This window comes from Dermacentor variabilis, chromosome 11, assembly GCF_050947875.1.
Source record: "Dermacentor variabilis isolate Ectoservices chromosome 11, ASM5094787v1, whole genome shotgun sequence".
NCBI lineage: Eukaryota > Metazoa > Arthropoda > Arachnida > Ixodida > Ixodidae > Dermacentor > Dermacentor variabilis.
The window spans coordinates 1,517,996-1,542,158 of record NC_134578.1 but is presented as its reverse complement, the minus strand read 5'-3'; the positions used below and the strand labels follow the sequence as shown (position 1 = coordinate 1,542,158).

At 46.5% G+C, this 24,163-nt stretch overlaps 1 protein-coding gene across 1 annotated transcript in view; it reads left to right on the top strand.

Moving 5' to 3' along the window:
* The window catches only part of LOC142564528 (aldehyde dehydrogenase 1A1-like), a 101,157-nt gene that overhangs the window by 51,082 nt on the left and 25,912 nt on the right, over nucleotides 1–24,163 (top strand). The window contains exons 5-8 of the mRNA XM_075675543.1: nucleotides 5,986–6,047; nucleotides 19,105–19,347; nucleotides 20,145–20,247; nucleotides 22,215–22,399. Coding sequence (XP_075531658.1) covers nucleotides 5,986–6,047; nucleotides 19,105–19,347; nucleotides 20,145–20,247; nucleotides 22,215–22,399 — 593 coding nt within the window. The remainder of the gene's footprint in view (nucleotides 1–5,985; nucleotides 6,048–19,104; nucleotides 19,348–20,144; nucleotides 20,248–22,214; nucleotides 22,400–24,163) is intronic.

Genomic DNA, 24,163 nt, shown 5'->3' with positions numbered 1-24,163 from the left:
TTTACATTTTTGTACATATGCAATGGCTAGGAAAAAATCTAAGTGACGCTGTCCTTCGTTTCAATGTATTGCGCAGGAGGAGCTGTCAGCGGTCGTGTATTGTGAGTAATTGCACCGAAATTATAATCGCAACAGAGAGCACATATAAAAAGCAGGAGTTCTGCAATGGTGGCACCATGGTTCTTGCCGGATGACAACTGCTGATAAAAAGTCGCCACTCTCGTTGTGATATCGGATCATATGAGTCAAGGCAGTGCCGAACCTATCCGTCTTCTGGCGATGGTTCAAAATCTAGGGCAACCAACAAGAGGCGATGACTGGGATGAATTATGGTGTGAACCGAACTGTGACTGATGTTCACACGCTCGGCCAGTTCATCGATGCTTACACCCCGTTCTTGTCTAATCAGCTCCTGAACCTTTGCAATTGCGTTGGGGGTGATTGTACGGTGGCTTTGGCCCGGTCTTGGATCGTCTTTGCAACTTTCACGTCCTTTTTTTCAACCGTTTGCTCCAGCGCTTCACAGTGGCCAATGAAATTCAATGTTCAACCTACACTGCAGCCATACGTCGACTAATTTGTTTTCAGGAAACACCTTCAGCTGTCAAAAACGTCACGACACCACGCTGTTCAACTTTTGGAACGTCCATTATGTAACGTAATCATATTCAACCTAGTGTATGAGAGCATTAAAGAACATGTATCGTCACTTTTGTGAATGAAAAATGCCTGTGTGCTACGCGCATGCATCGCAGATAATTAACCGAATCATTATTGCGCGGGGTGGGTTGGCTCACTTTCATTTGACTCGCCTTCATACATTAGAAATGCGAAGATACAATGGAAGATACAAATGCAGAGATACAGCTTGATAAAGGGCAAACACGTGTCACTGGAAACAAAGTTCACTGCACGTATGCACAAAACCTCGCAACAAGATATTTAAGTACACGTGTAGGTCTCCAAAATATCTACAGAGTTAGAGCCTTCATACATTAGAAATGCGAAGGTACAATGGAAGATACAAATGCAGAGATACAGCTTGATAAAGGGCAAACACGTGTCACTGGAAACAAAGTTCACTGCACGTATGCACAAAACCTCGCAACAAGATATTTAAGTACACGTGTAGGTCTCCAAAATATCTACAGAGCTAAGAAAAAGTCACTGTATATAATGCGTCAAACAAGGCAAATAATTATCTCGGACAATCACAGATTCACAGATCACAGAATCCTAAGGCCCACTCCCCCGGTGTATCGCGCGTAGCGGAAGGCGGCGCGCTTCCTCCCCGCTTTCTCCTTTGCGCCCAGAGGACTGAGCCACCATCGTCGGCTCACCCATGCCCCCTCCCCCCCCCCCCCCCCCCCCACGCCCCTACGCTTTCATTCGCACATGCAGCATGCGGCGCACGGTCCCGATGTTATCACCCTTGGACTTCACACGGAACATAAGGGCGGCGGCGACGGCTGGAATGCGCCTGGAGTCTCCATATAATTGTTATCGCAATAATATAATAATAGTAACCGCAACCGAAGCGTCCCGTGGCGCTTTACTTTCCGCAAAAGAAGTAACGAAATCGAACTTTCACCATGTGGCAATTCGCTGCACCGCAACAATGTCTTGACGGGGGCACCCACTATCTTGGGGCGGGAGCACCAAAATGAAAAAAAAAAACGCAAAGGAAAGCATGTTGGCCACAATGGAATGCCTACTTTGAACACCTAATGTGGCTACCGAAGGAATATCGAAGAAAACGTGAAACGCTTGGTCCACAGAGAACCATACGCATACCGCTCGGTATCCTACACCAGCGAGGCAAGACTTTGCGGTGAGGTTGCGCTCAAGCGAACGCGTTGGAATACGTCGAGTCGCCACAGTGATGGCGGTGAGCAACCATTGTTTCTTTTTCTCGTCTGCTAGCGAGAAGGTGTGCAAAACTCAGCCAGGCGAATCCACTCGGCCAGAGAAAAACGAATGCGCAGCGAAGTGCGCCGCGCGGTGGTCGGGGCAACACGATAAAAGCGCATGCGCTCTGGCTGGCTCTGGCAGCGCGCAGGTAGCGAGAATAAGAAAATTGAAGCGGTTCAATGTGTCTGCGCGAATCAAAGTCAAAGCAGAAAAAATAAATAAGAACGCAGTTATCTTTGCTGGCTTTAGTGTCTTGACATGGATGCTTTGGCGCACGTGAAAAAATTGTTGATATTCTTTTCTGTGACATGATGGCACAAGTGAACCACCACAACGCTTCGTCTCATTGGACCGCGCTGCGTGCTTTGTCAGCTCGTCTGATGGCGTCTTGATTCGGCGAGTCTCACTGTATGGCTCGATGTACGACTTTAGGAAAGTTAATGCATCTTTGGCGTCAAATGTTTTAAGAACATTAAACCCACAATGTTCCGGAATTGAAAATTTAAAGCATGACTTTGGAAATATCAGTGCACCTTTCACATCAATTGTTTATTAGAACTTTATACCCATAAAGTTTTGGAATCGAAATCCATGCGCTCCGTAGATTACGAGGCCTCCGTTAGATGGAGCGACGAGCCCGCTCGCCATCAAAATGCTCTTGTAACTTTGTGCTCGGATGGGGCTCCTTACGTTATGTGACTCCCGGTGCATGGGCGTTGCCGCGAAATCCAGCCCGAGTTCGCAATGTTCGCGCTGAAATGTATTTCCGAGTGCTGAATGTCGCACTGAAGCATCGTTCAGAGCATTTCTGTTCAATTTATAGCGGCGTGAACCTTTCTATTGCTGCGTTATTTTTGTTTGATCAGTTCTGTATAACACTGTGTATTCCCCCCTGCAATAATGCCGTCGGGCACTGCAGGTACATGAAATAAATAAATAAATAAATAAATAAATAAATAAATAAAAAGACAGCCCAGACAAAATCCAGAATGGTCTCCGGCGCCGGGGGTTAGTTTGGTCAGCAGTGCATGGCAGCACGAAAAAATTTTGGTGGGGGGGGGGGCAGAAGCCCCATAAGCCCTCCCCCCCCCCCGGCTACGCCGCTGATTATATATATATATATATATATATATATATATATATATATATATATATATATATATATATATATATATATATATATATGACTGATCCGTTTGAGAACTTGCCCGCATGTAATCATTTTGAGCAATTCTTGTTGGGAATTTCAGAAAAAACGGAGTACGCTTAAGCTTCGCCTTTAAGACTGGAACGCGACAGCATTCCAAAATACTGACTGCTTCTCACGCTTCCCGGTAACTGCGCTTATGTAACCACCGTAATATTTATCCGGAAACACGGGAGGTGTATGTTATGCTTGGTGTATGAGTGACAGCTGCTGCCAGTGACCATATTGCCGATGTCGCAGTGCCAGATTTCTTTTACTTTTCGCGCAGCAGAATTATATTTTCTCGTATATTCAAATTACAATCTGACGCTATCATGTCTGTCGGTCGTAAGTCGCATTTTACGATTATTCTACGTATTTTAGCTTGAGAAATTCAATTAGTTCACTAACTTCCCTGCTCCATATGGAGGGCTTGTGTGCTTGGGTATATGTGGTCCGAAATAATTTATGCCGCAGCGACGTCCGATGCTGGACGCTGGGCGCGCGACGCCGACGCCGGATTTTGTGCGACACGGGGCTCGTAACGCTATCTGGTTGAAAACAGTGATTTATAAACACACATGCTGCTTGACAATAACATTTACGATGTCATCCTCCCGCCTTCGCTGCCCCGCCCCCTCACTTGCCGCTCGAGTTGATATATGTAGAGTTCACACTTCTTTCAGGGCAACGGGGTAAATTTTTTGTTCGCAAAACGCATTCACGAAGATCCGGATCGCTTGCATGCGTAATTTACTGCAAATGTCATAATTAATCCCCTGTCTTTGACGTTTACCTAAATATTGCCCGTAACGCGCCGTTTATTTTCGCCAAATATAAACAAAATTTTTTGTTTAGTTCACCGAGGACATCGCTGAAACCAAGTTGGAACGTGTTATGATGCTTTAAAATAGGGAAAGTAAGACGACGGCTGAGTAATTACTAGCAACACCTCTAACCAGACCAGGAACGTAAAAAATTTTGTCGCGCACAGCAGTTACCATGTCCCCCCTCTCCTTTCTGCAATATATAAGCTTGTAAACTGTATGCAGCTATGCCGGGACACTGAGAAGCATAGCTGATAGTAGCGTTATGACACACTCTAGCACTTGAATAAGAATTTTTTACAGAAGATTTGTTTTATCCAACCGCATTTAACTTCGCACAGACATTGACCATAGTTTACCACCAATTTCTTGCTAAATTTAGCCTAGGCGGCTTTTATAGCAAGGGCAGCGGGGTCAATTCTTCCCGGCTCGTTAGACAGGCTCAAACACTCTGGAGCGCTTGCATGCGTAATTTATTGCGAAAGCACCAATCATCCATCTATTTTGAACTTCACCTGCACACCACTCATTAACTTGCCCTTACAATTACCAAACATAACGAAGCTGCCTCCTTTAGCTCACTGAGGACACCAGGTGGAAGAAATATATCAAGCCTGAAAACGTAATAACAAAATAGATGAGTGTTCAATAATTATTCGTAACGCCGCTTAATAAGCCAGAAACGTTAAACCTGCTGGAAACATTGCACTTAAAATGCTGCCTATTCCTTCAAAGTATAAAATTTCTGAAACGTACAGTTCTCTTGGGTCATTGGGAAACCTGTATAGCAGCAGCGTGATACTTTCGAACACTTGCTTGCAATTTTTTTAACGCTCTACTTCACCTACATACACTTAGCACCGCACATAAACTTGGCGTATTGTTCCCCTTGTGTTCGCAAAATTTGACCTCAGTTGTAGCTGTAATTATGACAGTGCAGCCGTCTACGTCTTACACCGCTCGTAAAACAGACCAATCACGCTATGGACTACTTGCATACGTATTCTACTAAAACGCGCATTACACCCACCCATTTGGAACATTGCCTACACATTGGCCACACCATTCCCTTAATTTTCCGTCGAAAGAAACAAGATGCCCTGTTTAGCTCACAGAAGACACCGGAGAAACAAACTTTAAGTCTTATATTATGCACGAGAATACATGAAAAAACGCGGGTTTAGCAATTATCGGCGACACTTCCATTTAAAGCAGGAAAGTGAAAGTTTCGCAAAACATTGCGCTTAATATTTTGCAACTTTCACGGTATTTGACGTCCGCGTCTCGAGCTGTTTTAGGAGTGTGGGAAAAAATTGATTAGCGGCAGTATGACGTCAGCGTATGACGCTTTAAAGGGTAACTTTCTACAGAGGCTGTAATGAACCAAGACAAAATAAACACATATCGCTGGTCACTCGGAATATTGTTTCGTACTTCAAATAAATATGAACACCGTCTCCCGCATACTTTACCGAGGGTACCGGAGGAAAATAACTAAATGCCATGTCTAACGCATGAAAATTGAGAGAAAGCGACTATTCAGTAACTGTTTTCTAAGCAGAGAAGCGACTAAACTTTCTGTACACTCCACCAAAAAGCAGCCCTCATTTCTTCAAAATACGAAATATCTTGTTTTTGCTGCTGCCGGAAAACAAGCAATAGTGTAGCTCTTATTTAGAAACAGCCTGAAAATGCCCATTTTAGAAAGCTTATTTTAGAGCGTTTATTTCATTTACTCAAACGCTCTCTACGATTACATTTCGCCAGCTATGACGCCAGTGTACCACGTTGCGCATGAAATTATAATTCCCTGTGTTTTTTCTTGGGGCGGCGCTTTCCCCTAAAAATGCCATTAAACGAGCGCCTCGAGCAGTGTCAAAACGAATGCTGTGAGTGCATCGCGTTCTTATCAAACCGAGGCTAGTCATTCCATAAGGAGCTTTGGCATAATGAATCCCCAGCACAGGGTAGCCAGCCAGCATTTACACTGGCTAACCTCCTGTCTTCCCTTCCCTTTTCTCTCTCTCTCTTGGCATAATGAAAGCCGTGTTTGTTTTTCAGATGGCAATGTTTTCGCCTATACAAGGCGCGAACCGGTTGGAGTCATCGGGCAAATTATTCCGGTAAGATTCAACAGCTTTATTCATATTGTTTTAAACTTCCGCGGTGGGTGTCGACGTGTAAACTTCTTGCTGGTTGCACCAAACGCGCAGTCGTTCAGCAGCTCCTCCAAGGTATTCCGAGCCGTTCAAGGCGTACAAGATGCCTCGAATGTCGCTACTTCCTGGCTTCGCCCTGTTTCAGCAGGCAGTTCTAGCAGCAATGAGAAAACGCCGACGTATTCCTATTGCGATATTGTAACACGTGCGTTGTTTTGCTTTTGTCCGGTGGCGGTGTTTCGCCAGATTATTATTGTTATTCAGTGATCGCTCGGCGTATTACTTATGCGCGAAATTTTACGTGGTACAAGCGGCAGTGTAACTGGACGCAATTTTTCTTTTTTCTTTTTTTTTTTTTGCATTCCGCTCACAATTTCATTAATTTGGCCTTACTACACTTTTAACTTAGCAAAAGTTGCACTTTAATGCCTACTGCATAAATACGTCCATATCCTACCGTCCCATCGCTTACCTATTCACGTTCCCACGCGCACATCACGACGTCTGCATAATTACCTGAGCATCGAACGCCTTTTCGGCAGGACTCAGACAATTAATTCACCTGCACTACCACGTGCCATCGCAATTTTGAATAGTCTTCCCGAAATTATCGTCACGATCACTGGCCGTAACCACTTTCGTGAACAACTGGACAGGCAGATTAAGATTGCGCAATAATTTCACTTCTCTTGTATTACGTGCTCAATTAGGTCTGTATAGTAATTCGAGTGTTTCGTTTTAGTTGTCTGCTGACATAACTCTCTATTGCTCGGTGCCCCCTTACTCAATGCTCCTCTGGAAGCCCTGTCATATATTGTAAATAAATAAATAAATAAATAAATAAATAAATAAATAAATAAATAAATAAATAAATATACCTATGGCTGACCAGGAAAACCGCATAGTTTCTATGACAAATGGTAGCCCTCGGGAATTAGTTGCACCACGCCTTATCCGGTTTCGCAATCACCAAGCACACTTTACACTGTGTCTTCTTGCAAATAAATTGCATTGGAACTTTCTTTCTTTTGGGGTTGGTCTAATCGTAGTTTTGGCATGCAAAACCCAGAATTTCATTAATTTAGTTATCACTTCAAAATGGTGAAAATTTAGGTTAGCATGAGTTGCCTAGTTCTACTCAGTGCAATTTTAGAAGATTGAAAACCAGTCGAAAACGTTGTTTTGTCCGCGCACGACTAAAAATATTCACTTGCCATCCCGGCCCTGCGAAAGTGGATGTCCAACGAAGCTCTTGAAAACCACCTCTACAATGCAATGTTTTATTGCTTTAGAGTTTTGACAGCACGCCACCGCCCACAGCGGCGCTTCAAAAATATTGAAATTCCTAGGTTGGTTCTTTTGGATACGAAAGGCTAGGGACGGCACTACCCCCGTCTCAAGCTGCCGTCGCCGCGGTAGCTTTCGCAACAGTAACCTTTACTGGGAGGGGGAGCGCTTCGCATGGCTATCAGGAGCGCCTTATTGATTATGTGGTTCAGGTGTTTGCTTTGTGCGTGTTCGTTGTTAAAACGTACGCTGGTCTGTATTTTGCATGCGTGGTTCCAAAAAATTGTGTGCAACTGTTCACTTCACTTTGCCAAGTGCTTGAAGGCTCTGCCTTACGCGGGTGCGAGCCACTGCTCCTGGTCTGCACTGCCGGTAGGATCGGCCTACATTTTCCAGCGTAAGCTTTGATGGGTTCGTTCCGGTAGCCGCTTTGGTTGGCGATGGTGTCCGCTGCCGCCGGTATCCGTGGCAGCTATCGCAGGGAATGAGAAAAAAAAAACCTAGTTCCCCCCTAGATTAAGCCCCGGCTCGCTGCGTGGGTGGCACCTATACTCTACCACTGAGCCACGCCAGCGCTTGCTAGTATGCAGCGGTAAAATGCATCATAAACGCATACAGTACCTTCAGCCACTACACGTTTCTTCTGCCTCATTGTGAACAAGGAACCTGTACGGGTTCCGGAACGCCTTTCTTTTCATTGGACTTTGTCAGTGACTGCAAACCTTTTTTCACTTCAGTACCTGACCAGACGAATTTTCGTCGAAACCTTGAATACGTGTACTTAACTACCTAGATTACGTTTGTTCTTGTCGCTGTTTATTGCCCTGCCGATACTGGTGACTTGAACCAATTGTACGATCACGCGCTGCAATTTCAGGGAAGAAATCTAATAATAATTGGTGATTTTAATTTGCCCTTTAGTAGTTGGCATGAGCTTAATTATGGTTGCTCCACCCCCGGAGGAACCATACTAGACATTATGCTTTCCCTTAACCTCGAGCAAGTCGTCAAAGTAAACACAAGAGGAAATGCAGTCGTAGATCTTTTGTTTATCATTGACATTTTCGGTGGAGGTACTCTGGTAGTTGAGGAAGGTATTTCAGATCCCAAATTAATTTTCTACTCATGGTATAAAGATACTGATAGGAAAGAAATGCTTCTGTGATAAAAGTTATCAAAGACATTGCTCGGGCGGATCATGTGGCCATAATAGACTATTCGTATACTCATCTATGCGGTCCTATAAGTAATATAGAGGCAGCATGGAAGCAATTTCGTAGTGTTATTCACCACTGTATCGAAAACCTTGTGCCACCAGAAACGTTCTGTCAGCGTAGATTAAACCCATAGATCACCGGAGAGTAATTCAGAGTAAAAGAAAAAATAAAACGATGGAGGAAGAAACGTAAAACAGAATCCGAGCAGTTCAGACTCCTTAAAGACGATTTGTTAACGGAAGTTAGGTAATCTAGAAATATTTTTTTTTCAACAGCAGCCTTGCGGAGTTCATTAAAAACGATCCTTCGAAGTTCTGGCGCTACTTAGGTAACACAAAAGTCGAAGTTTACAAACTGAATGTCGATGGTGTCATTCAGACAGATCCTTCTAGCATAGCGGAGACCTTTAACGAGTACGTCCAAAGTGTATTTTCTGAGTATGAAGAATATGAGCCACGCAGCACCGCACCAGATCTCTCGCAGGACATTCGGGTGACGCGTGGAGGCGTTTTGGCGTTGATCTTAATGTTCATAGGCGTAAAGCTACTGCGCCGGACGGTCTCCTAAACCTATTTTTGAGGAGATATCCCGACCAAATTTCTTGATACCGAACGGAGCTCTTTAACTTTTCACTGGAAACGGGCGAAATACTTGATGATCGGCGTCTGGTGCTTGTAGTTCCTATACACAAAAATGGCAGCCGTCTTCTGCCTTCTAACTGCCGCCCTGTTTCAATCACCAGTCAATGCTGGAAGATGTTAGAGCATGTGATTGCTAAACGCATACAATATTTTTTCTCCGAACATAAGGTGTTGTCGGTTCATCAGCAGGGGTTTAGAAAAGGTGTGTCTACAGTTGCACAACTGGTATTGACATTGCATAATTTGTTTAGTGTTCTTGACATGGACTGGCCAAGTAGGTGTACAGTTTATGGACTTTTGCAAGGCATTTGACAAGTTACCGCATGTTAAATTATTATAAGTTGGAGAGCATGGGACTTCCACTCTGTGTTGTTAGGTGGATTTCCGCGTACCTTAATCATAGACAACAGTTTGTACAATGGCAGAATTTTTCTTCCAGTGTGCTCCAAGTTACCTCGAGGGTTCCACAGGGGAGTGTGTTAGGGCCATCGTTGTTTTTAATTTATATATGTATAATTTAACGGAGGTAATATCAAAGGATGGCTTAATCAGATCATTTGCTTATGACAGCGTGGTTTTTAAAACAATCTTGCATGCAAATGACCACGCCTCTTTACAAGCAACTGTTCTGGCAATTCACGACTGGTGCGAGAACTGAGGCATAGAATTGAATAAGGAAAAAACTTCTACGTGGAACAACGAAAAAATGTCTGAGTACCTGCACTTACCACATTAACAGCAGCACTATAATGGAGGTTGATAAATATAAGTACCTAGGGGTATATCTTACCAGTAATCTTTCATAAGGTGTGCACATTTCAGATATCTGTGCCTCAGCTTTTCAAAAGCTATGTTTTGTTAACAGGAAACTTAGTAATGCTCCGGTAAGTGTTCGGCTTCTAGCTTATAACGCATGTGTTCAGTAGAAGTTAGAGTACGCGTCTGCGCTGTGGGACCGATATGTTAAGATAGATATAATAAAGCTTGAGGGCATTCAAAGAAGTTAAAAGAAAGGCTGTACGCTTTATATTCGGCAAATATAGAAGGACGGATTATCCATCGCCACTGATGAAACATAATAAGATTGCAACATTGTAAATACGTAGAAAAATAAACCGACGCTTGTTACTTTACAATATTATGACTGGAAAAGTCGCCCTATCTGAACCAAGTTATGCCCAAGGTGCTGATATTAGGAAAACAAGGCGCACAGCGGAACATTCACTGAGGCCTATTTTCGCGAAAATTAATTTCTACAAATACGGTTGTTTCCCTAGAGCAGTAAAAGAGTGGAATGAGTTGCCGCCAACTGTTATCAAGGCCGAAGACTTTTCGGCAGAACTGGAACGTTTCTTTTGTGAGCTATAGATACTTGCAGTTGTATAACTGTACATATTTTCTGCTGGTTTAGCTCTGTTCTGTCTGTTCGGGTTCTCTTTTATTGTTTTGTTGAAAATTGCTTCTTCATTGTGTTAGCGTTGTTACTTTTGCCCCTTTTGCTGTTTTCGAGTTTATTGCTATTATTTATTGTTTGTCATTCCGAAAATGCTCCTCCTGCTAGGGCCAAGGAATTGGCCTGCAGTATGGTTGAGTAAATAAATAAAAATAAATAAAAGCTACAGGAGTGCTTACGGACAAGACGTAGTTACTAAAATATGGAGCTAAACCACTACTCGTCTTGTCCGCCTCATTGTGAACAAGGAACCCGTACGGGTTCCGAAACGTCTTTCTTTTCGTTGGACTCGAATGGTCAGCGACTGCAAACCTTTTTTCACTCCGATGCCTGACCAGACGAATTTTCCTCGAAACCTGGACTGCGTGTACTACAGGAGTGCTTACGAACAATGCGTAGTTACTAAAATACGGAGCTAGCCACTACTCGTCTTGTCCACCTCATTGTGAACAGGAACCCGTACGTGTTCCGCAACGTCTGTCTTTTCGTTAGACTAGGTCAGTGACTGCAAACCTTTTTTCACTTCAATGCCTGACGAGAATAATTTTCGTCGAAACCTTGACTACCTTCAGTTTGCCCACTACCGCTGCCGTGTCTATATTGGTAGTAGCGTTTCCTTGGCTTCCCACGTCATCTCTTTCCTGTCACCTCTCCCCGCCCCTACCTATACGGGAACTGCGAGCTAAGAGTGTACAGGATGTTATTCACTCGCTTCGTGATTGTGTCGGTTCTGCCCATTCCGTGCCTCATCTCCCTTGCCTTGCCTATGGACTAGCATGTTACTAGAAATCGAAGCGCTGCATTTTGTGCAGTGCTTTTGCGGGGGTCACGGATAATTAAAGCTGTCAAAAGACTAATGTGGCGATGTCTAGGGAGCTCCAGAGGACATTGTGTACATGCGACTCGATGGAAACGTCCAAACGAGCTACTCGCGTCGCCTTTCTGCTCTGCCACGCTCCGTCCATGTTTATACACGCTATGAAGCACCCCCCGACGCGACGTGTAAGATGGCCACAGGAGCAGCAGCTGCAGCAGTGGAAGAGTCGAAGGATGAGGCAAAGAAATCTTCGCTTTAATACCTTGGCGTGTACACAAACGAACGAAAGACGTACTCAAGCACCCACCAAGATAACCTGAAAATAAAAGGGAAGCGGAATGCAGCAGTAAAGAAACGTAGGTCACTTTGGGGCTGCAATAAATATGAGGTGGTGGTTGGGATATGAAAAGGTGTATGGTTCCAGCGGTAAATGTTCGCAACTGCTATTCTGTGCTTAAAATCGAAAATCTTGTTGGGGTTAGAAGTTAACCAAAAATTGGTGGGCAGCTTAGCTTCGAGAGTCCATGGCAAAACCACAAACGAGGCAGTGCAAGGTGACATGGGTTACGCCTCGTTTGTAGTCAAAGAAGCGCAGAGCAGAATTAGCTTTGAAGAAAGGCTGAGGAACACTGACCAAATTAAATGGGTGGCTAAAGTGCACAGATATCTGTATCAGAAAAGCGTGGACACAGAATGCAGGAAAAGGTCACGAAAGCTCGCAACTAAGTACAGGGTAATTGAAAGTGTAAGTTGACAACCACGAGTCATCAAGAAGAAAGTGAGAGAAACAGACAGTGAATTGAATGCAAAGACTAGAAACAAAAAAGGACTATATATTTACAAGAATGAGAAAAAACATTAGAAGGTAAATCTGTACGATAACATGAAGGGAAGTGCCTTGCTTTTTGAGGCTCAAGCTCGCTGCCTAAGGAGACAAACATACTAGAGCAAGTATTCGCTACAAGATGAGGCATATATATGCTGCAGTGAAAATCCGAAGACCGCTCAGCACATCCTAATGGAATGTGAAGGGGTTCACTCATTGAGAGCCGTAGACGTTCCAGAAGCGCTTGGCTTTATAGTGGATGGAATGATCAACTGGTCAGCAGTCGAGATACGCAACAGATGTTTAGAGTATTCGTGGAAAAAACGGGGAAGAGATTTATACGACCGTATCCGTTACAGGCATAGGTAGCGGTACAAGGTACATAAAGAAATTTTGAGGAACGAATGAATGATTAAACTTTGATTTGAAGCAGTGACTTGTTACTCGAGATGGCAAGGTCTCTTATTTCAGGAACGCTGTGACCTGGATCGCCAGCCGGGCCCAGGCGACCAATCCGCGCTGGTCGACCAGGTCCGGCTTAGAGATCGCAGCCTCCCCCGCTTCAGTGAGGAGGTTTGGGTCTGCGTCTACCGGCTGCTGGTTGTGTCACTGTGATGGGTGTCTGGCCGGTTGCAATGTGGACAGGTTAGCTGTATAGCGTTGGTACGAAATGATGCAATAAGATGCCGTGGGGGAAGATATTACTTTGGAGTCGCCTGTAGTCCATGCCTTCGTTTCTTGATAGTTTTGAATGTGGGGGAGGGTATGCCCTGCGTCCAAGCCGATGGTGCTGCGGTAGTGCTTGGCATATGTTAGTGCTATGGTTTCTGTTTCCTCCGCTGATGTGGGTGGGTGGGACGTGGTATGTGCCGCTGGGTTCCCCTCGCCATCCTCGCATCCCTCGCGTCCAGGAACCCACATGATGCAGGTGTAGGGGGAAGATGAGTCGTTGCGTTTCAGCACGCTGGTCGCTTTGATGGAGATCTTGCCCTTCATGTAGCTGCGCGCCGCTGTCTGAAAGTCGATGAAGACCACTATGGAATACTCGCTAGTTTGGGTGGCGAGTGCTATAGCGGCCTCCTCAGCTGTGTCCACCCGTTCGGCGAGAAGTGTCGCCAACGCCAGTGTCGTTTGCTTGTAATGTGTGACGCTGATGGCGAAGGTTTTTCGCCCCGGATACTTGGCTTTGTCCACGTAACGCGCGTGCTGGCCATTATGGTGGTTGTGCCTGATGGCGTTTACCCTGGCAAGCCATCTGCCTCGGTAGTGTTCAGGATGCATTTTCCGAGGGATCCGGTGAACTTGTAGACATTCTCAGAGCTTCGACGGGATCTTGCCCTCACGTTCGGCACCGAGTTCTGGGTTGATGGCGTGTTCTGTGCGTCGGAGGACTGCTCGGCCTGTGGTTGTGAGCTTGAGTTTCTCGATCTGGTTGAGGAGGTGTGCGTCCGCGAGTTCTTTCCAGGAATTGTGAACTCCCATGCCAAGAAATCGGTCAGTGGAGGCGGTTGGTGGCAGTCCTATAGGGCGAGCTTCGTGGCCTTTCGTATGAGGAGGTTTAGCTTGTGTTTATCCGCTGTCTTCAGGGTGGGTAAGGAGTTCCGTATGCAATGCGGCTCTAAAGGGGGGCTTGTACCATTCTCTCGGTGTCGTGCTCTTTGAGGTCATTCCGGTGACTGGCCATCCGTCGTATGAGATGAGTAAGCTGTGTCACGGTGTTCTGTAGCGTGGGAGAGTGCCGTGGAGCCGCATCCATCCTTGTGTATATGGAGCCGAAGATATTGAAGCCAGTCGACCTTCGGTGTTAGGACTCCCTGTATAAGCACTTGTGGGCCCGGTGCGCGGTGACTTGAGGGTCTGCCCCAACTGCGTACCCCGAGCACTAGCAGCTCGGATTTGTCCGGGACACAGCGGAGCCCGCTGGTGTCGAGGTACCGTTCGATAATGTGACCGCCTCCTGAAGACCGTCCTCCTGCTCGCTGGTGCTCGCGCCTCGTCCACCGTGTGACATCTGCATATAGAACGTGGCGTATCACTGGGACGGCGTCTAGGAGGCGGGGAAGTTTGATGAGGGCCACGCTGAGGAGAAGTTGCGAAACCACCGAACCTTGTGGCGTACCGCTGTTAGGTAGGTGAAATGTCTTGCTCCGTAGGTTGACACTCCCTACCATGGCCATACGGTTGGTGAGGAAAACGCTCATGTAGGTGTATGTTCTGGCGCCGCAGGCGATAGCTTCTAAGCTACGGAGAATGTTTTGTAGCTCACATTATCGAAGGCGCCATTTACGTCTAGAGCTAGAATGGTTGACTTGCTGTGTTTGCTCAAATGGTCAAGAGATCTTGGAGGACGCTTAAGCTTCGCCTGTAAGAGTGGAGCTCGATAGCATTCAAAGACCCCTGACTGTTTTTCAAGCTTCCCGGCAACTTGAGCTTATGTAATTGTAACGTTTGCCGGGAAACGCTGGCGGCAAACGCTAAGCACGAAGGCAAGCTCTTCTCTGGTAGAAATGCGGCCTCTTGCGTGGGTCAACCTCCTGTTATTGTTTCATAATTTAATATTTCAGTCTGAGAAGAGCTAACATAAAAAAAATGTGCGCTGTCGGTGTATTTTTTTTTCATTGCATTTGTTTGCGGGCTGCCATTCTCAAAATTCTGAGGAATAACTTTGCAAAGAATGAAAGAGAAGATATGATCAACTTTGGTGGTAGAAGAGTGGTTTGGTATGCGTGGTTCGGAATCTGGTTCGAAATTCTTTTTGTCGAAGCGACGCCGGATGCGGGTCGTCGACGCTGGATTTTCCGCGACACGGGGCCCTTAGCGCTATTGCGTTAAGCTATCTTCCATTAGCTGGAAGAGGACGCCTTCAGTGGAGAGAATCTGGCGGAAGCCACATATGGTGTTCGGATAGCGATCGTTTTCCGCGAGATGTGGGATAAGCCGCTCGTCGACCATTTTTTCAAATAGTTTCTTGGCGCAGGACGTAAGGGAAATGAGGCGGAGATTCGCGATGGAGATGGTTTCTAACGCCAGAGCGTTAAAAGCCCCGTGTCGCAGAAAATCGGGCGCCGGCGTCCCGAATCAGGCGCCGAGTGACCCTTCGGAACAAAGAATTTCGGACCAAATTCCGAGCCACGTATACCCAACCATTCTTATACTACAAAAGTTGTGTTTAACTTGTCTTTCGCTCATTACAAAGTTACTCATTGGAATTTTGAGAGCGGTAGTACGCAAACATATTCAATGAAAAAAAAAAACACCGACAGCGCGTATCTTTTATTTCAGCTCTTCTCAGACTGAAATCTTAAAAGTGCGAAACAACAGGAGATCGACCCACGCAAGAGGCCGCGTTTCTACTAGAAAACTTGCCATCGTGTACAGCGTTCACCACCAACGTTTCGCGGTAATCGTTACGGTTACATAAGCTGCAGTTGCCGGGAAGCATGAAAAGCAGTCAGGGGTCTTTCAATGCTATCGCGTTCCACTCTTAAGGGGGGTGGGGGGAAGGGGGCAGAGACTGTTCAACTTCGATTTGAATTATGTAGTGATCGCTCCCTAGCGCGTCCGGGAGCCGGATCCACGTGGCCTTCCTCATGTCTCGAACGTGAGATCAGGATTGGTGTCCCTCGACATGCTGTTGCCCACTTGGTTTGGTTGAAGCAGGTCATTCCATATCGTGAAGCCATGTTACTGTGTGGCGTCGTGAACCCGTGCTCCTTGCTTGGTGGTATTAGGGTAGCCCCAGGGCACGTGTGGGGCCTGGAGCTACCCAGGCCCCATACTTGGCCACACGGCTACCACTAAAACGAGCTGGTTGCCGTTAACGTTCTTGTGAAAGTCCGCGAAGGTCCCGGAGGAAGTGGTAGAAGTGGCGTAGCTGCTACCGCAGCGGGCTGTAGAGATTGGCCGAGTATAGGCTCTGTTGCGTCTTGCGAGTCGGAAACACCACCACTATGGTGTGCTCGATTTCAGCGTCTTCAATTTCATGAGGCTGTGTGGTTCGTGTCTTCTTGACAAGAATTGCGGTGCGGGCGGCGTGTGCCATAGTGTAGTAGCCGGGGAGCTTGATTTTCTCTGTATTCGTTTCCTGTAAGACGATTACGCCTGGATTGATTGTTTTGAGATATTCTTGCAAGTAGGCCGGCAGGATCTGCAAGGGCGACAGGATCTGCAATTCCAGTACCAAATGTGGAGGGTGGGAAGTGGCTCGGGCTGTCTGCGTTTGGAAGCCATCTTGTTGGTAGTTGTCTTCCGCCTGAAGTATGTTGTTTGATGTTGTCGAGCTAGAATCCTCCGCGGATTCCATTAGGACTGCCTTTCGTCCTTTGCCCTTTGCGTTTGGTTCCTGACTGCTGTGCCAGCTGTTCATGAGTCACAAAATTGTTGTAAGCATAGGTCATGAAGTTTTGTAGTGCCGTGAAGCCATCAGTGTGCCGTCTAGTGTGGCAACCGTGCAGGTTAATGGCTCTACCTTTTTCATGATTTTAGTATCACTGTCTGTGTGGTTTCGTCTGCTGATGCGACAAGTTTCCTAGTGAGGGGTTCCTTGAAGACTTGTAGGCGTCGTTCAACGGGGTCGATAATCTTCATTTCATATGCTTGCAGCTGTTCGTCTATCTGCTTCATTATTCTGGCTTCTACATGTTTTCGTATTCTTTTCTCTGTTCGCTACTCTGTCCTCAAGTCCTGCTGCGTTGCACTCCGCTGGCGCTCGTTGTTGTATCGTCCTCTGTAGTTCCTATACATTATGTTCGAGAGTCCGCATAGTCGTTGTCTCACCAGAACTGCTCGTATTGCGCGGGAGACTCGAGCCGTAGCGGCGTAAGTGACTGTCCTAGCGGAGAGAGACCGTGACCGAGTTTTGAGGAAGATAACAAAAGATTAAGCAAATGTATACAAAAATAGTAGGATGAAAAGCCTGTAGAGAATACCTGATTAACTAAAGCAGGCTAGGTGATTCTTCCACCGCGCTGTTTCAAAGGGAATGAAAATAAGTCATCATCATGATCAAGGACAGTAAATGAAGGGCCTTGTCTTGCCTAATCAGATTCCGTGCGTGACTTGGATCTCCTGCACCTTCTCGAATGTACGCGAACACAACGGATTACGCTGAAATACGTTAAATGACACGTCCAAAAATTTGGGTGGGTGGATGGATGGATGCTATGAGCGTCGTCTTTGAAGCGAGGCCGTGGGCTGCGCCACGAAGCTCTTGCAGTTATTTTCCCTAATGTCCTACCTATCTTTAAAAAAAAACACGAAGAATTTCCGCCACAAAGCTTCCTGAACCACAGAAACTTTCGTTTTGTAGGAGGGCGAATCAGAAAGTCTCTGCCCCTACTTTTTTTTAGCCAAATTAGGGCTGTAAATGCGAAGTCAACATATCCGTTACCAGCGGTGGACCTTTCTTAGACCGGCCCGGCCTTATCTGCCGGTAGCTCCGCGGCACGGCGCTGCTGCCAGCTGTTGAACATGCCGGTTGTGCTTCACACGTCCACAGCGTAAGAGCAACGAAGGCTGCTTCGTTCAATGGTTCTCGGTTCAATGGCTCATTCTTTGTGCCATTGTCGACTCCATACCGGTGTTTGGAAATTCACATCAGGAAAATGCGCCGTCATCAGCCCGAATCACTGAAAAGGCGCAATCACTGACCTACGCTTCGTACGTGTGAAGATGTGATTATTTGCACAAGAATTCTGAGGTTGAAAAGGCACACTTCTAAAGTTGTACTGCACCCGCCGTGATTTCGTAGTGTGGGTATGGTGCTGGGCTGCTAAGCATGGAGGTCGCGCTATCGTATCCCGGCCACGGCGGCCGCATTTCGATGAGAGCGAAATGCGAAAATACCCGTGTACTTAGATTTAGGTGCACCAGAAAGAACCCCAGGTCGTCCAAATTTTCGGAATCCCCCAATAGGGCGTGCCTCATAATGAAAAAGGGGTTTTGGCATGTGAAACTGCATAATTTAACGTTTTTTTTTAGGTTGTACTGCAGTGAAGCCACTTTACGGAGCATGCGCCTTTTATGAGAACATCAGACGCTCCAGTCGCATGAAATTTGCAGCGCTTTTTTGAAAAGTAGCATTTGCAAAGCTGTAAAGATACCTCGAAGACGCCAAAGGGTTAACAACTTCTTTCAAGTGAGATTCGATTTCTTCAAAATTCGGCATCCGCCGAACAGCCAAGAACTTGCGCGATGCGGAGAAAGCAGCGCACATGATAGAACTGCGAGGGAACAAGGTGAAATAAGTTTCTCAGTGAATAATGAAATGAACAAAAGAACAGTTTACACATTGGGTAAATTGAATAGATGCATTGACCACTACAAAGGCGGAAAAAATGTTTTAGTTCTTACTCATGTCGTGGAACAAGCGAAGTAACCCCGATGTTGAAAAGTCTTGCGTATATGTATATATATAGTCGACAGCTGTGAGCTCGGTTCGACGACTGATGGCTGTGCTCGCAGTAAGTGTTGCGGGATGCGTGTACTCGTATTTCTGGGCACAATTCCTCCAAGAAGAATTAGGCTCTTATCCCACACATTTGGCAGTGTTTGTTTTCTCATCGTCACCACCGCGTGATAGCATAAAGTGGGCATAAGTGTGCGTGACAATAAGTGTGCACGTCTTCTGCAGCGAGATAATTGAACCGGTACGCTTTCGTATCCCTTATAAAAGCTGGCTCGACTGCGCGCACCATATTAAGAAAAAAAGATGACCAAGGTTGCATGAATCGACTAGTAGTGTTCAATGGGATCGTCCTGCGCGTCTCCGGATGCTCGCAGTGGAACGTGCCGTTGGTTATGTTCTGCTGGAAGATCGGCTCTGCCCTGTGCACGGGAAACACGGTCGTCGTGAAGCCGGCCGAGCAGACGCCGTTGACGGCGCTGTACGCGGCCAGCCTGGTGCGAGAGGCCGGGTTTCCCCCGGGCGTCGTAAACGTGGTGCCGGGATTCGGGGAGACCGCAGGCGCCGCTCTCTCCAACCACATGGACGTCGACAAGATCGCCTTCACTGGATCCACGCAGGTATTTTTCGCATATTCTTGGAATGCAGTTTACCATGCCCCTCTTTGCTTTGGCGCAACGAGCGAACATAGTGTAAATGTACATTAGGACCTTTAGAGTTATTCGCGCATACCATTCTCGGACTTTAGTAAAGAACAATGTAGCTTGAAATAAATAAGGAATGTAAAAAATTTCAAGTTGAGGATAGGTAGGTTAGAATAAAAAGAAAAATATTAGTGGGAGCATTTTCGGTAACTTTGTTCATCCTCACCACCCCTGTCGTCCTCGCGACCTCAGCGCATAGAGTCACGGCACCGAAACTGCGGTGCACATTCTTTGTGACAGTATGCCGGACCACAAGGTCAGTATGTCCATTTAGGAATCCTGTCTTAGGGAGGCTCGATATGTAGAAAGGGATATTTCGCGAGTTGACCCAACTGTTGGATGCACTGACAGCAATTGCGAGTCAGGCGTCTACGTCACCCTTCTGGAGTCTGGTGCAAACTTGCGCTTCACCCATGCTAAAGTAGGCTGCCGCGCAGAGACGTTGACGCCAGATGATCCACGTTGTTCCACTTGGAACAGGGCGGCGTAGGCAAGCGGCAACTTGAATAGTGAGTAATGACTAGCGATCGTAAGAGAGATTTGGCACCTCTGCTACTTGAGGGACGGCTTTTTATTATGGAAGCTTCCGGAGAGCCGACGACAACGGGCCCGGTAGGGATCATATGTGCAGATGAGCGTGACGAACGTTATCAGCAGTGTGCACATTATTCACTGCCATGTTACAGACGTGCTCTCTGCGTCGCTGTTTGCAGGTTGGCCGACTGATGTTGAAGGCCTCGGGTGACACAAACTGCAAGCGCGTGTCACTGGAGCTCGGAGGGAAGAGTCCGCTGATTGTCTTCCCAGATGCCGACCGTACGTACGCACTTTCTGCGTTGTATCGTGCACAGTTCTCCGCACAATTTCCCGGAGATTGCAAATATTGCAATGTCGGCAGAACTGTCATCAATAACGGCTTCTGTAAAGGCTTTTTTAGGAAGATAGCTTCGTACGTTTCCCAGAAGGAATGAAATACCGTCGCATACTGGGACTTTAGGCTGGTGTGAATGTGGCCATGTAGTGTGTCAGGATAACAGCGAGCGAGTTTGCGGTGAACGCTACGGCTTTAGTTATCTAACGGTATCAGTCAGGGAGTCGTAAGTGAATAATTTGTTGTTCATTGCTAGCTTGTCAATTAAAACGAATCTTAAAGGAAGTGGACCGAGCCTCTGTCGCATGTGCAAAAAGTTTTTGGCGGGCTATTCCGACACGTGCCGAGTAATCTTCGCGAACTGCAAAGGGTGTATGCTTCAACTTTGATGTTGCAGAAAGAATTGAACTTTTATCCTTAAATCTCGCAAACTTTGCAATTATCGGACGGTTCTTTCCAACCTGGTAACGCCCTAGTCTATGCGCCCTTTCAATATCACTGCTGTTAATCGTAATGGCTAGCTTATCAGCACAAAATGAGACAACATGCGACTCTGATCGCGTCCAGCTCTCCCCCCCCCCCCCCCCAATTCTCATCCGGAATACCAAAAAATACCAGCTTCGACCGGCGCTGGCGGTTTTCTGAGTCATCGCACTTTCCGGCTAAGGCTTTTACTTCAGCAGTAAGTTTGGCAATTTCAGCATTTGGGAGGAGACTGACTCTGAAACGGCATAACGGTTATATTCAGCAAGTTTTTCTAAGGCATCAACACGACTTGAAAGACTGTTGATCAGGTGCTCAGTATTGCTTTGGGCTACCCGGATCATTGTTACCTCAGATAACAAGGTAGTTTGCGATGCTTCAAGTCGCGACAAGGTATTAGAAATGAATTCAAGGGAAGGTGCGGTGTTATGATCAGGACCGAGATTAAGTTCGACGTCACCAGACAAAATGAGCGTAAAAGCCACGACAACAGCACTTGCATACAAATAAACCAGTTTCAGCAAACGTCGACAAAAGTCACTCATTCCAGGGGTGGGGGGCACAATACCGCAAGCAAGAATGGGTTGCTGCTGCAAAATAAAGCAGCATAAGGTAAGTAACTAACCTGCGTCAAGAAAGCGACCGTCATGACAGGTGCCTGCGCGGTAGCGTGCCCCGACTGGCAGCGGAACGGAGGCGGGTTTAATGGACCAGCGGCGTTGACCGCGCACAAGGTGGCCTCAGGTTGCCAGATGAGAGCATCAGTAATGGCGGGAATCAGGGGCCACGTAGCAGCTCCTATCCTTGTTCCGTTGAAAAGTTGGCCAGAAACTGTGAAGCGGCGATACGCTGTGCCCTCGATGCTTGCAAGGTAGGCGGGAAGGCTTCAAATGACCAACACAAGGTAGGCCTGCGTCAAGAAAGGGACCGTCATGACAGGTGCCTGCGCGGTAACATGCTCCGATTGTGTCTCCCTGATTAACAGCTGGTGCTGCCTCTCCAGAGCTCGCGCGGATAAATTTGACGAGTGGTGATGCCATTCTCGAATATGCGCAAATAAGTCTTCTGTGCTTACCTTCGTTTCCACCACTGTGCGACCTTTCAGTTGATGCTGCAAGTGAGGCGCAAAAAACAGGGACAGATGGCGGGTACAACACGACGTCTGTCCCTGTTTCTTGTTTCTTTTTTTCGTTTTCTTTTGCGCGTCACTAGCAGTATATCGTGCTAACAAGGCCGAATTTCTACACGTTCAGTTGATATTCGGTGTTTGTGCTGTCCGTTTCCATCTTGTTGTGTCCGTGTCTGCGCGCATAAGTTTTTTTATTTGGTGTAACTTGCCGAGACAGTCATTTGAAAGTGCAGCGTTCGTCTACGTACAGTCGTAGCACGACATATACGTAAGACGCTGGGCCGTTTGCCGTATTCGCAGTGCAAGTGGCGGCGACTGTGGCGCACCGCTGCGTGTTCGTGAATACAGGCCAAGTGTGCTGCGCCCCGACGCGCATCTTCGTGCATCGGGACGTGTACGAGCCGTTCGTTGCCGTTTCCGTCAAGATGGCGCAGGAGCGCGTACTGGGGGATCCCTTCGAAAACACCACCACCCAGGGACCGCAGGTTGGGCCTATTGCTGTACTTATTGCGATAGCAATTATATGGACACTCCAAGCGAATGTTCGCTCTCATCGTAGCAGTCAGGATTGCCGTCAGGCTTCGCATATATTTAGCTATATAAGTATGTTATAGGCCCTAGAGTTTCATACAATAATTACTAGAGGGAATTCTGGCGCAGCAGTCGTTGTACCACCATGGGAACGATGAGAAGTACATGGACTTTCCACATGCGTGCCTGCACGGCCTTACATTTCCCGAGGGATCAGTTATAGCCTGCAAAGAAACTTCACGTCTCCTTATCGAATTCTTAAGAGAGACTGGTTTGATGGACGTATGGTGAAACCCTTCAGCGCTATTGTAAGAGACGCCCGCGTGGAGCAATCGCCGGCCTTGATCGCGAGGCTAAACCCGCCTGTTGCTACAATTCACCACCACCACCACCACCATACATGAATTTGTCTGATCTTCGTGCTTGTAGATTCAGACGTTCTTGTGGCTTTGTATATTGCGCTAAATAAATCTTGATGTCGTAAATTTGAGCGCAATATATGCTCTTCAATAGCGGAAGACGCCGCGAACACGCACAATTGCTATTAATTGCATCGAGTGAGCTTGTTCAGATGGCCAAATCGAAACGTTCCAAACGTCTCAAGGCACTGGCATGCACGCGATAAATTAATGATGGCGTTTCATTCGCTTGTCGATACATGCGTCCGTGGCTTAGTGGTTTCAATATCAGGCTTCTGTGTTCGAGTCCTGCCGTCGGACAGTTTAAATGGTGCTGAATTATTTTTACGCAGTACATTGTTGAAAATGACGAGTTTACAAAGCCGTTTCAAGCCAAAAAGACGAAGTTTAGACAAATCCATGTACTTTCCATGATTCCCATGCTAGTACAACCGCTCTCATTGCAGCTCCCGTAGACACTAGCGCCAGAGTTCCTCTAGTAATTATTGTATGAAACTCTATGGTATATGCTATGTCATTCTATATGTCGTGCTGTATATGGGAGTCATAATGTTACTCAGTTCTACCACTAAAGTTTTGATAGCAGGTCTTACATTCTTTACTAAATTATTCCTCAGAATTTTGAGAATGGCAGCTCAAGAACAAATGTAATGAAACATAACACACACAGCGCACACAGGTTATCTTAGATCTTCTCAGACAATAAAATATGTATTAAAAGTGCAAAACACTATCAGAGATCAAACCTGAAAGTGATGCAATTTTATTGGCGCGGCTTTTTACAAACAGCATACCGAGCCTGTGCTATGTGTTTACAAGGCCTAAACGGCGTGGTAAAGCTGTTATAGGTGCCATAAATTTTGGCGTACCTGTGAATATCACGTCCGCGTTAGATGTAATCGCGTATAGTTCGAACAGTGTCCGAGAAGTTTAAACGCTACAGTAAACCTTGCTATCGTAGTCACTGCGTCACCCTGCGGCTGAAACTGCAAACATTTACAGCGAAGCTGTTAAGGGCTGCTTTCCCCAGGATAGTGTCCGTGTGTTAACAAAAAACTGTCATCCTCACAAATGGCTCCAGCGACGTCGCTTCTTCCACAGCTGGCTCGTTGGCGCCCCTCGGCGGTATACCGCGTGAACGCGCTCGCGCTCCCGCGTTCGTCGTCGTCACTAATGAATTAATTAAGAAGCACAAAGACGTAACCAATTGTACGGAGAATTACAGGGAAGCTGTTAAGGGCTAGTTCCCCGAGGATTGTGTCCTTGTGTAGACACAAAACTCCCCATAAGTGGGAGGAT